This window comes from Neofelis nebulosa, chromosome 2 (genome assembly GCF_028018385.1).
Source record: "Neofelis nebulosa isolate mNeoNeb1 chromosome 2, mNeoNeb1.pri, whole genome shotgun sequence".
Lineage (NCBI taxonomy): Eukaryota > Metazoa > Chordata > Mammalia > Carnivora > Felidae > Neofelis > Neofelis nebulosa.
This window is the reverse complement of record NC_080783.1, coordinates 194239418-194252051: the sequence shown is the minus strand read 5'-3', so window position 1 is coordinate 194252051 and position 12634 is coordinate 194239418. Positions and strand designations below refer to the sequence as shown.

At 52.3% G+C, this 12634-nt stretch overlaps 1 protein-coding gene across 1 annotated transcript in view; it reads right to left on the bottom strand.

Moving 5' to 3' along the window:
* Positions 1-294: 294 nt before the first annotated feature.
* LOC131491241 (large ribosomal subunit protein P1-like) overlaps positions 295-12634 on the bottom strand; it is a 31172-nt gene continuing 18832 nt past the window's right edge. Inside the window, exon 4 of the mRNA XM_058693879.1 lies at positions 295-450. Within this exon, the coding sequence (XP_058549862.1) occupies positions 295-450 (156 nt within the window). The remainder of the gene's footprint in view (positions 451-12634) is intronic.

Sequence of the window (12634 nt, the reverse complement as noted above, 5' to 3'; positions counted from 1 at the left end):
CACACTGTGAGTGCGTGTCTGATGGAGGGCACATTTGGAAGCCAAAGAGCAATGTTTGCATGAGCCTCGGCTTTGGAGACCCGGGTTCAAACCCCACATCTGCTAACTTCTGGCTGTGACCTCACTGAGGCCAGGGGTGGAGTGGAGGGAGGAACAGCTTCCACGAAGCCATGATGCTGCTTACGGCTCTGGCTGCGGGGCCGAAGGGGGTGCTTTTTTCCCACAAGGATGCCTTCGTTCAGTAGAGCCATGTGCCAACCCCCCCCCCCCCCCGGCCGCACCTGTTCTAGTCTGTTAGCCCAGGGGGGCCGTGTTAAAATCCCCCTCAAACAGCAACACAGGCTGTGGTGGCCGTGTGCGGAGGACAAATGAGACTGGCCACGTGAAACGCTTGCTCAGCGCCTGATCTGTGGTGAACGCCATGGGGGCCGAGCCCTCTGGCGAGGTCTTCTGTTGGTTGGTGGTGAGGGTCAGAGTCATCTCTGGGCCTGAAGACTGTGTGGGGGACACTTTGGCTTCTTTGTTTTACCTCTTTACTTGTGCGGTGGCCATTTGTTCTGAGAGCCAGTGTGTGTGTGTGTGTGTGTGTGTGTGTGTGTGTGTGTGTGTGGCAGAGAGAGAGAGTAGGAGGGGAGAGGGGAAGAGAGAGAGTGTGGGTGTCTATGTGTGTGTGTGAGAGAGAGAGAGAGAGAGAAAGGGGGAGGGGAAGGAAAGAGGGAGAGAGAGTAGTGGGGAGAGGGGGAGAGAAAGTGAGTGTGTGTGTGAGAGAGTAGGGGTGAAAGGAGAGAGGGTAAGAGAAGGAGAGAGAGAGTAGGAGGGGGAGAAAGAGCAGGAGAGGGAGAGAGAGGGGAGGGGGAAGAGAGAGAGAGAAGGAGAGGGAGGGAGAGACAGGGAGAGATACCGAAAGAGAGGAAGAGAGGGAGAGGAAGGGAGGGTAGGAAGGAGAGAGAGAGAGAGAGAGAGAGAGAGAGAGAGAGAGAGAGAGAGGAGAGGCACTGGTAAAAGAAGACAGGGGTGGGGTCGGGAGCGGGGACGGGGGATGACAGGGTGACTGGTTATTTTCCCTCAAGCTGGGCCCTCTCAGTCATCTGTCAGGAACATCACTGGGGTTTCCACTGCCCTTTCTGGGAATGTCCCTTCATCTCTCTGTGCACAAGGCATTCTGGGCCACGTATCGGGACAGCACACAGGGGAAGCTCTTGCCATCTGCCCTGCCCCTCCCACAGCAAGTCCTAGGAGGGTACGTGGCCTGGGACAGAACCCATCCTTGCCCCTAAGCGGGCCATGGCTTGTCACTGGGCAGTGAAATGTCTCCTGTTCAGAGCCTACAACACTGTGAACCCCATGAGGGCCTGGACTATGGCTTCTTTACAGTCAGACATCCTCAGCTCCTGGCACATAATAGCTGCTCAATAAATACCAGTCTCACAAGTGTGTTTCAATATCAGGATCCATCCCTCCACAGCTATGGCTTCTGGCATTGTGCATGGTGTGACAAAAATTAAGACCAAGATCACTTGGCTGGCAGAATGTTCTGGAGGTTTTACGGACAGGTGGTGAATTCCACAGGATGAAGGTCAGCGAAGTCTTGGGTCCAGCCTGACTCCGAGAGAAAGATTCCCTCGCGGCCTTTATAAGCCCTAAAGGGACAGTAACTTCCGTGTCTCCTACCAATTCCACCTCCATTTCCATGTGACACCCGGGCCTTGGCAAGAGAGGAGATTTGTGGCTGTGACTTTTGCCGTTCATCCTGGAGGCTCTTCGCCCAACCTTTAATCTTCCGCACGGGCCATCAGCTGACCTCTCGGTGCCCTCCGCCAGACTTGAAAATCCCAGAATTCCAGGCTGCATACCAGACGGACGGGAAGAGACATTTCCACCTTTTCCACCCGAACACTCGTTGACAGGTGGCCGTGATCAGACCCGGATGCCTCTGGGTTTAACAGAGGTGTGCATTCTGGCCAATTTAGTCAGGAAGAAAAAGGACAAAGGGAAGCCATTATGTATGTCTGATCGTTTAGAACCACTCTGGCTTTCCCTGCGAAGCGCATGGGGGAGGGAGCCAAGTTTCAAAGCGTCTGCCCAGGCGTGGGTCGCTGCTAATTTCGTTTTGATATTAGACCATTGTATGACGAATAATTACATACCTGCGCACAGCGAAAGAAGGATGGAAAGAAGGTGCGTGCCGGGAGGCATGGAGCGGATGGGTCAGAAGCGGGGGTTTGGCTCTTCTGCTTAACAGCCGGGGGGCCGTGGATAGGTTACTTAGCAACCCCGTGCCTCAGTTTCCTCACCTGTAAGACAAGAATGGCACTTACTTTACAGGGTATTTGTGAGTATGAAATGAGATTACGCACACGCGAAGTCTGTCGTCAGGCAAAATGTTGGCCATTACCATGTTGTTGCATTTAGGTATCTGCGTGCCAGCGCACGTGTGGGTTGTCCCGGAAACCCCTGTACGTGTCCACGTGATGGGCACTGAGTACGTGCGTGTAGGATGGACACCTGCGCATGTTGGACCGCGTACGAAAGACAACGCGTAGGAGAAAAAAGCTTGGCTGGGGAATTCAGCTCTGTGAGTTCTGTTTCTATTTCTACCATATATGTATTATGTATGATGTCGAACAGGCCGTTTACCTGTTGCCTCATCTGTAAAGTGATAAAGACGATGGCGATAATCACGGCACATGTTTAACCAGCGCTTCCTCTAGGTTGGCATTAGATTCAGATTCAGAAGTGCATTACCAACCAACATGATCTGGGCTCCTAGGATGGAAGTCGTTGTGGATGTACATACGTGAGTGTGCGTGCACAGCCCAGTGTCTTTCTCGGTTTCCAGGCTGGGCTGCATGAACACACACCTGTGTACCGACCGCCCCACCCGCCTGAGTGCACACCCAGCCCACCCCTGTGGCCATGCCCGTGTTTCCACACGTGCTCACGCGTGTACAACCAAGTCAATGCATACTCACCCACGTACCCCCCCCCCCCCCCCGCCCCGTGCAGGTAGATGTACACACACGCACATTCTGGCATTGCCCTGTGCGCACACACCTGCCCACTAGCACGAGCACACCCCCCCAAAGATGGCTGAACAACGTGCTATTCCCCGGACAGCCATTTGTAACTGACCGGTGTGTTAATTTCTAGGGGTGTCATAACAAAGTACCACAGACGGGGTGGCTTGACCAGCAGACAGGTCTTCTCTCACCGCTCTAGGGGCTGGAAGTCTGAGATCAGAGGGCCAGCAGGATTGGCTTCTTCTGAGGCTGCTCTCCTTGGTTTATGGGTGACCGTCTTCTCCCTGTGGCTTCCTGGTCCACCTCTGTGTGTGTCTGTGTCTTAATCTTTTCTTCTAAGGACACTAGTCATACTGGATGAGGGCCCACCCTAAAGACCTCATTTTACCTTAATTACCTCTCATTTATTAATTTTTTGATGTTTTATTTATTTATTTATTTATTTATTTATTTTTTCAACTTTTTTTTTTTTTTAATTTATTTTTGGGACAGAGAGAGACAGAGCATGAACGGGGGAGGGGCAGAGAGAGAGGGAGACACAGAATCGGAAACAGGTTCCAGGCTCCGAGCCATTAGCCCAGAGCCTGACGAGGGGCTCGAACTCACAGACCGCGAGATCGTGACCTGGCTGAAGTCGGACGCTTAACCGACTGTGCCACCCAGGCGCCCCATGTTGTTTTATTTATTTTTGAGAGAGAGAGAGAGAAAGAGCGTGAGTGGGGGAGGGAGAGGGGCAGAGAGAGAGGGAGACACAGAATGCAAAGCAGGCTCCAGGCTCTGAGCTGTCAGCACAGACCCTGGGGCGGGGCTTGAACTCACGGACCTCGAGATCATGACCTGAGCCACCCAGGCACCCCCTTAATTACCTCTTCAAAGATCCCATCTCCAAACGCAGTCATAGTCTGAAGGTACTGGGGGCTAGGACTTCAGTATGTGAATTCTGGGGGGACACAGTTCAGCCCATAACACTGGGGGAGAGAAATTCTCTAGCACAGTTTTCTCTGTACAGAACACCTTGACTTTGGCCTTGCTTCAATGTCCTCGTCTGTAAAATGGGGATAATAACTGTACGCACCTCGTAGAGTTGTTTTGAAAATTAAATCAATTAATCTATGGAGGTGCTTAGGGTGATGCCTGCCTGGCACACAGTATGTGCTCAATAAACATTAGCTGTTTTTATGATCATTTATTATGATAAACAGTTTTATATTTGTTGCATCACAGGTGACACTGCGCCTGTAATGAATGGTAGCAAGGTCCACACCTCTGAGGTGGGCTTCCTGCTTAGCATCCCTGGGCTTAGAAAACTGTATCCCTGAGATCTGACCTTGAACCCCAGAGCTCCTAGACTGTCTGTGTCCTTTGCTGAACAGGAATTCTCACTGGAACTCCCTGACAAGCACATCAGCGTTTGTTTGTTTGTTTGTTTGTCTTTTTGTTTGCACACCTCCAGTGATGGGGAGCTCATTTCCTCCCAGAGCAACATTGATAGAAAGTTCTTTCTGGCTACTGCCCTGAGCAGCGACATGTCATTCTGTCCATGATTCCTCCTTCTGCCCTCTGCAGCCATGCAGCAAGCCTCGTCCCATTTCTAAATGGATTCCCTTGAACTGCGGCCTCCGTCCTCAGCCTCTACAGGTGAGGCAGACTTTTAAAGAAAATGTTAATCCTATTATTTTTCTTGATTTAAAAATGTAATACATGGTCACTAAGAAAATTCAGACAATACAGGAAAATAGGAGGAAGAAAGTAAAACCACCTATCACCCCAGCAACGAGAGATAACCAGTGTTAACATGCTTTAATTTAATTTTTGAATAGGCAATACATTCACAGGGTTCAAAATTAAAAATCATAAAAGGGTATTATTCAGGGGAAAATTTCCCTCCCACACCTCTGGTAGCCTTAGTTTTCCTCCCCACAGACTAAAAAAGTTATTAATTTCTTACGGATATTTCCAGAGATATATTAAGATATATGAGGCTATTTTAAGATCTTTTAAGATACTGTTGGGCTATTTTAAAGGGTCTTTTAAGCCATGTGAGGACACACACACACACACACACGTTTTCCTCCCCACCCCCCATTTTTGTTCACTGCTTTGTTTGCTAAACAGCATGTGGAACTCTGTCTGTTGGTTTTCAAAGATCGGATCTTTCAACACTTCCTGTTACACTTTGTCTTCTTGGCCTGAAGGCACTGTTTTGGACTTTCAGGGTCATTTGACATTCTTCTGTCGGCCCTTCCAGCTTTCTGACATCTTGTCATTTTCAGGTGTGTTTGCGGTGACCCTCTCCAATGACACGGCCTCCACCCCATTTAATCAACGCTCAGCACAGCTTCCATCAACGTAGGACAGTATTTCGCCCAGCCCACATTTTACAGAAACCAGTGTGGCTCTCTTAGGAGAGCCTCACCTGTGGTTCTGAAGTATCCCCACTGCTCTTTGACTCGTCGTTCCAGAAACGCCATTCAGTGTGGACGTTAGCAGGATGTAACTTTTTCAAGTGAACCATTGTTGGCTCCTGGCGACTTCTCTTTTCTTCCTGAAGAGCTAACAAATGAGCACAGAACGGCTAACACGGTGAGGACTCTCCCCCTGCCAGGCATGGTTACCTCACGTACCTTATGTCATTTATTCCTCCAAAGACCCTTACAAGAAAGGGACCGTTACTACCCTGATTAAAAAATTTTTTTTGGGGGGGTGCAAAAAGGTGATTTTATTAAAGCATGGGGACAGGACCTGTGGGCAGAAAGAGCTGCCAAATTTTTTTTTAATGTTTGTTTATTTTTGAGAAAGAGAGAGACTGAGTACGAGTGGGGGAAGGGGGGCAGAGAGCGGGTGGAGGGGCAGAGAGAAAGGGAGAGGGGCAGAGAGAGCGGGGAAGGGCAGAGAGGCAGAGAGAGAGGGAGACACAGAATCTGAAACAGGCTCCAGGCTCTGAGCTGTCAGCACAGAGCTGGGCGGAGGGCTCGAACCTACAAACCGTGAGATCATGACATGAACTGAAGTCGGACACTTAACTGAGCCACCCAGGCGCCCCTGTTACCACCCTGTTTAAAGGTTAGGAACCAGTCTCAGAGAGGTGAAGTAACTTGCCTGAGGCCACACAGCTTGTAGGAGGCTGAGCCGTCCCAGGAGCCCACCCTCTGGCTTCCCCAGCTCTGCCGCTAGGTGTTGTCTCTGTCATCTCATCAGTTGGCAAATGTGTTGCAGAGCTTTGTCAGGCATCTGCACTGAGTTGCTGCCCCCGAATTGCCACCATCCTAATGGGCCCCCTGGGCACGGTGGTCCAGGCTTCTTCATGGGGTCTCCTCTTCACGGGGCCTCGGAGGGGCCTTCCCTCATTGGCTGACCCCTGCTCTGCCGCTGTGGGTGTCCTGCGTGCAGTTTTGTGGACAGGGCTTTCGTTCGCAGGAACTGTGGCAGCAGGTGTGAGCCTGCCATCCCCCGGGGCCAGCAGAAGGGCACGGTGCAGGGAAGGGTAACGATCAAGACCACCGCATTTCGGCCAGGTTCCACTCCTTGCTCCTGTGTGACTTTGGACAAGTTACTTAACCTCTCTGGACCCCAGTCTCCTCCACACCTGGGGAGAATAGCTGAGATGATGTGTGGAAAATGCTCAGTGGCAAGGAGGCAGCCAGGAGATCCCCCATCGTTGTTATGGTGGTCATCCCAATCTTATTTGTCAGACCTGGGCCTCCCTTTTACTCCTCAGTTTCCTCAGTTAGCCCTTCTTCAATGGTGCAGTACAGGTCCTAGCTGGGCAGGGTGGGGCTGGAGACGTGAATAATCTTGGTCCCGACTTTGAGGTTTCCTGTGTGTGGATAGGGCAGCCAGGCCTGGGCGGGGAAGTCTGGGATTGGCTCTGTCTGTCCTTTCCCCTACTCGGCCCGTCCCTTCCCCACCAGCCTCTGAGGAAATGTCCACTCCCTGGTCTCTTCTGAGGGAAGGACATTCCAGACACCCCCTCCCTCACCCCATGACTGCTGGGTCTTTCTGGGCTGTGGCTTTCTCTGATGGAGATGTTCTGGCCTTGTGCCCTGTCTTCCTTCCTGGATAAGGGTCTCTCCTGGGAAGGGACGATGTGTCCTCAGATTGGACTTCCCACAGCCCTGGCTATGTGTCTCCCTTCAGACTGGGGCCTCCAGTGATGCGTGTGTCTTTCCACCAAGGCCCTCCAGAACAGGGGTGAGGCTGCCCCCTCTGATTGCTGTCCTGTCCATCTCAGAATGGGGGTACCCAAAGAAAGAGTCTGTGTCTCCCCAGGTCGGGGCCCCCAGGGCCCCCCAGGGACATGAATTAGGTCTTCCCCCTCAGGAAACTCCTTGGGGGTGAGAAATTTCTCCTGTCACACTTGCAGATGGTCAAAGATAGAGGCCGTATCCTCCCCCTCAGTTTGGGGCTTTCCGGGGACAAGGGTTGTGACTTCCTGCTCAGATCTGGGCTCCCTGGGGTCAACTTGTGTCTCCTCCCTCACGCTTGGGCTTTTCTGGAATAGGCCTATTTATCCCTTCAGACTGGGGCTCTCAGGCTGGGCATTTGTAGCCTGCTCTGCGCACCCCCCCCCCCCCCCCATGCCCTGGCCAGGAGTTCGGTGCCAGGCAAGTAATTGAATTCCTGTACGTTAACAAGTCAATCATGGAGTCTTAATGAGTCCTGAGTAATCTCAGACATGCGTGTTAATTAAATAGCTGTCCTGGTTCTAATCCGCTGGAAGTTAATCATTGGGGAATTAGGAGGTGTCAGCTGGGGAACTTCATTAAGGTGGTGAGGGTGGGGTCCAGCCGGGGGAGGGAGGGAGCCAGGGGTGGAGTCAGGGAGGTGGGGGCATGACCTGTCCCGGGGGGGGGGGGGGGAAGTCCTCAGAGGGTGGGGGTGGAGCGGCACGTGGCAGCAGGGGTCCCAACCACCTCTGGGCATCAGGGTCGGGAGCATCCCCACCCTCAGTCTCCCCCAGCCCCTTGTGCCTGGGCAGAGCCCCTCAGTTCCCAGCCCGGTTCAGCGCAGGCCTTGGTCTCCAGTCCAGAAAAGCTCAGGAAGAGGTACAACATACAGAAGGTGCCGGGCACACAGTAGGGTGAGCACAGGCATGCTCTGCAGATACAGGTTCTCTCCATCCTTCTGGTGTTTGCCCGCTCACTCCCTCACCCTGCCTTCAACCCCCTCCACCCTCTTCTGTACCTGGGAGGCAGAACCTCTAGGGAGGTTCTGGCAAGGCCAGATCTAAAGAGATTTGTAACTTCCACTTTTGTTGCTTATAACACGCCCTCTTGGAAGCCAGGTGCTGTGTAAGAGGTCTGACTACCCCGAGGCCACCACATTGTGAGGAAGCCCAAGCCAGGCGCACAGAACGGCGTTGGGGCACCAGACAGGTGAGCGAGATGTTGGGCTTTCCAGCCTGAGCCACTTATCAGCTGGATGCAGCCAGCATGTGACCTCGGCTGAACGCATCCAGGGCAGAAAAACCACCTAGGTGACTTCTGTCTGAATTCCCAGCCCACCGAGTTACAGACGTGATAGATGGTTGTTGTCTTAAACCATGACCTTTTGGGGTAGTTTGCTACGTGGCAAAACCGAAACGGTCACCAAATGTGTTAGTTTCTTAGGTCTGTCCTTACAAATGACCGCAAGCTTGGCGGCTGAAAACCACAGAAATTTATTCTCTCGTGATTCCGGAGGCCAGAAGTCCAAAATCAAGGCGTTGGCCGGATCGGTGCCCTCTGGAGGCTCCGAGGGAGAGTCCGTTCTGCACCCCTTATTTGTGCCTTGCGGCTGCCAGCAGCCCCCGGTGCTCCTTGGTTTGGGCTCACACGGCTTCAGGCGTCACTCCATGTGCTGTCTTCTCTCCGTGAGTCTGTTTTCTCTTTTCTGTTCCTTCTGAGGGTAGTTGTTATTGGGGTGTAGGGCCCACCTCATCCAAGATGATCGTATCTTGAGATCCTCACCTTAATTAAGGTAATTAAGACCCTTATTTTAAGTGAGGTCACAGGCTGAGGGTCTAGGTGGACATACTTTTGGGGGCTACAATTCAACCCCCTACACTGGATATCATGGCCCACTGGGACTTCCACGAGGCCCATTCTGGTGGTCCCATCTGGGACACGCCAGCTGTAGCCAACAGTGATTCTCAGACCACTGCCAGCCTGCGTTGTTGTCCTTGGCATTTTTCTTTTTAGAAGAGGCTTTACGTTTATTTATTTATTTTTGAGAGAGAGGGACAAGAGAATCCCGAGCAGGCTCTGTGCTGACAGCACACAGCCTGGTGCGGGGCTTGAACCCACGAACTTGCGGGATCATGACCCGAGCTGAAACCAAGAGTCAGAGGCTCAACCAACCGAACCACCCAGGTGCCCCTGTTCTTGGCATTTTTCTTCTCTCCCTTGGAGAGTGAGTCAGGGTACCTTCCCTGGCTGTATCCACGCCATGGCCACACATGCTGACCCGAGCATAGGGCACTTCATTACACAGGTAGTTACCAACGGTCCCCTTTCCCCACCGCCCACCTCTCCTTTGTGTTCCCATAGGACAGCATGAGGTTTGGTGGGAAAAGCTGTCTGCAATTCACATGCCTGGAGATGGTAGCCTTCCCTGATGGCTGGGTTGCTCCAGAACAGCAAATGGGGGTCGTGGGATGAGATACAATCGCGACTTCTCTGAGTCCTCACAGTCCAGCTTTTTGAAATCCGCCCCGGAGTCTGCTTGAGCTTTGCAGGATTAACCTCTCTCTCTTCTGGGCTCTCGCAGGGCTCTGGGGGAGCACCTATTACTGCTTATTTATTCTCTGCTCTTCTCCCATCCACTCTGAAGTCCTACCCCAGCCCTGAGCTGGGAGGCGACAGCTGGCTCACTTCAGTTGGGAATTTCTTTTGCTGACTTCTGGTGTCTAGATTTTGGGAGGGACCCTTCCTTACTCCCAGCCAGATGGCAGAAGTGGCCATTTTGCTGGACCAGCTCACTATCTCAGAAGCTTCTAAAGCCGAGCGCTCATTCTGTAGGGCTTCCCCCACTGGGTCTGGTCTACAGGCTTGACTGTACCTTTGTTTGGATTCGGTTTGTCCTGGTTGGTGGCCTCCGGGGCCATCAGCACTGTCTCTGGGTCCCGATTGCAGTCTGAGGTCTCCTTTCCCAAAGCCCTGGCATGCTCTGGATCTGTGTGAGGTCTGGGTCTACGTGAGGCGACAAATGTCCGAGGGGCTTTAGTGATGCCGATGGAGCTGAGGACTATAAGCCCCTGGCCCCCGGTTTCTCGTGTCTTCCATCCCCCTCCCCCTCGCCACGTTTGCTCTGCCCTGTCTGCCCGCCTGTAGATCAGTGAGAGGACAGCTGCCAGCCAGACACGTGGAGTGGCTTTTACTCTGATGTGGACAATGGACACGCGGGCCCAGAGCACAGCCACCTTCCTGGGCCTGGTGGGGGCGACAGCCCCTTTGTCTGCTCCTCCCTGTTCCTGCCCCTCGCTCACCAGGGGAGTCCTTTTCCAGGTGCATCCCTCTGGGTGGCCAGCTCAGCCCAGAGTGGCTCCCCAGTGAACTTACCTGCCGTCCGAGGGGCAAGGAGATTCAGTCCTCTGATCTTTGTAGAAGAAATCTGCCTTTCAAGAGGCAGTCTAGGACAATGATAAAAGCCCAGACTTATCAGTGCCCGAAAAGCTGTGTTATTTGTTGCTTGTCCCCTTCAGATAATATAAACTCCCGGAGGGAAGGGTCTTTGTTTTGTTCACCTCTGCATCCTGTAAGGGTGTCTGTTGCCTGCCTCTTAAGGGAAGGAATGAATAGCGTCTTATTTAAGCTTCACAATCACCCTTGAAAGTAGCCACTCTTTTTTTTTTTTTTTTTAAGGTTTGTTTCTTTTTGAGAGAGTGCAAGTAGGGGAGCGGCAGAGGGAGAGGGGAACAGAGGATCCAAAGTACACTCTGCGCTGACAGCAGCAAGCCTGACGTGGGGCTCGAACTCACGAACTGCGAGATCATGACCGGGGCTGAATTCGGACGCTCAACTGACTGAGCCACCCAGGCACTCCTGGAAGTGGTTATGCTTAATTAACCCCAGGTAGAAATAGGGAGACAGAGGCACAGGGATAATAAGTAACTTGCTCATCAAGGTCACAGAAATGGTAAGTGGCTTAGCTGGTTCACAGACACAGTAGTCTCACTCCAGAACCCTCGTTTTTACCACTTTTGTCCCCCAGTTTCCTGTTTGTACCTGACACAAGGGGGTGGGCTGGCCTCCTGCTGCTCTCTGCTGATAGGTCAGGGGCTGGCTGAGTGGCTACCAAGGGCAGAGTTTCTCATGGATGCCACTCCTGTGCCTCCCATGGACTTTGCAGGAAGAACCCACCTGGCTTCCAGCCTTCCTGGGGTCCACACGGCTCCAGGCGAGGAGCCCAGGATAAGTAAGCACTGGGGGTGGGTTGCCCTGCAGGTAAGAGGGGAGCTGTCACCAGCCCACTGCTCAACTCACTTGCCTGGCCTATCCCCTTGTCTTCATTATCCTGAGACATAATTCTTTCCTAAGAAAAAGCCACACGTAGTGCAAATCATAGGATTCAATTCAGATTTCTCTATTAAAAAATTTTTTTTTTAATGTTTATTTATTTTTGAGAAAGAGACAGAGCGTGAGCAGGGCAGGGACAGAGAGAGACGGAGACACGGAATCTGAAGCAGGCTCCAGGCTCCGAGCTGTCAGCACAGAGCCTGACGCGGGGCTCGAACTCACAAACCGTGAGATCATGACCTGAGCCGAAGTTGGAGGCTTAACCGACTGAGCCACCCAGGTGCTCCAGATTTCTCTCTTTTTTAAAAAGTTTTTTGTTTAGAGAGAGAGAAAGAGAGAGAGAGAGAGAGAACTGGGAAGGGGCAGAGAGGGAGGGAGAAAGAGAGAATCCCGAGCAGGCTCCACTCCACAGTGCAGAGCCTGATGCGGGGCTCGATCTCATGACCCTGAGATCGTGACCTGAGCCAAGATCAAGAATCAGACACTTAACCGACTGAACCACCCAGTTGCTTCCAATTTAGATTTCTCTTGCCAAAGGAAAGCCTTGTGACTTTTACCCCTTCCTACATGTAGCTGACTTGACTAGTGTTTATGCAGATCGGGTTTGGACACACGGAAGACCACAGTTTCCAGCCTCCGTGCAGTGTGACATTTCTAGCCGATGCAGTGAGTGCAGGTAGCATGTGTCACTTCTGAGCTGAGGCATTTCAGAACCTGGGTGCTCACTCTTCTAATTCCGGGGTGACCCTGGAGGTCCTGTATTCCAGCTGGTGTAACTACAAGATGGCCGGGTCTCTCTCTGCCAGCCTGGGTCCCTGAAGTTCACTGTGCGAGGCAGAGACCCTTGTTTTGCTGACCCAGGTTGAGCCTGCAGTGTGGCTTGAAATAAATCTTTGTTGTCTTATACCACTGTGATTTGGGGTTAATTTGTTAACTGCAGCTTGGTCTAGCCTTTCCTGACTAATGCGCCGTTTCGGACCTATTTTGTATACTTTCAGAATTGGTGGCTCATAGCTCATTCTCTGCCCATGGGAGCGTGAATTGGTACAGCCTTGCTGGGAGACAATTTGGTAGTACACGTATATGAAAAGCCCTAAATAAATGTATTGTCTTTGACTC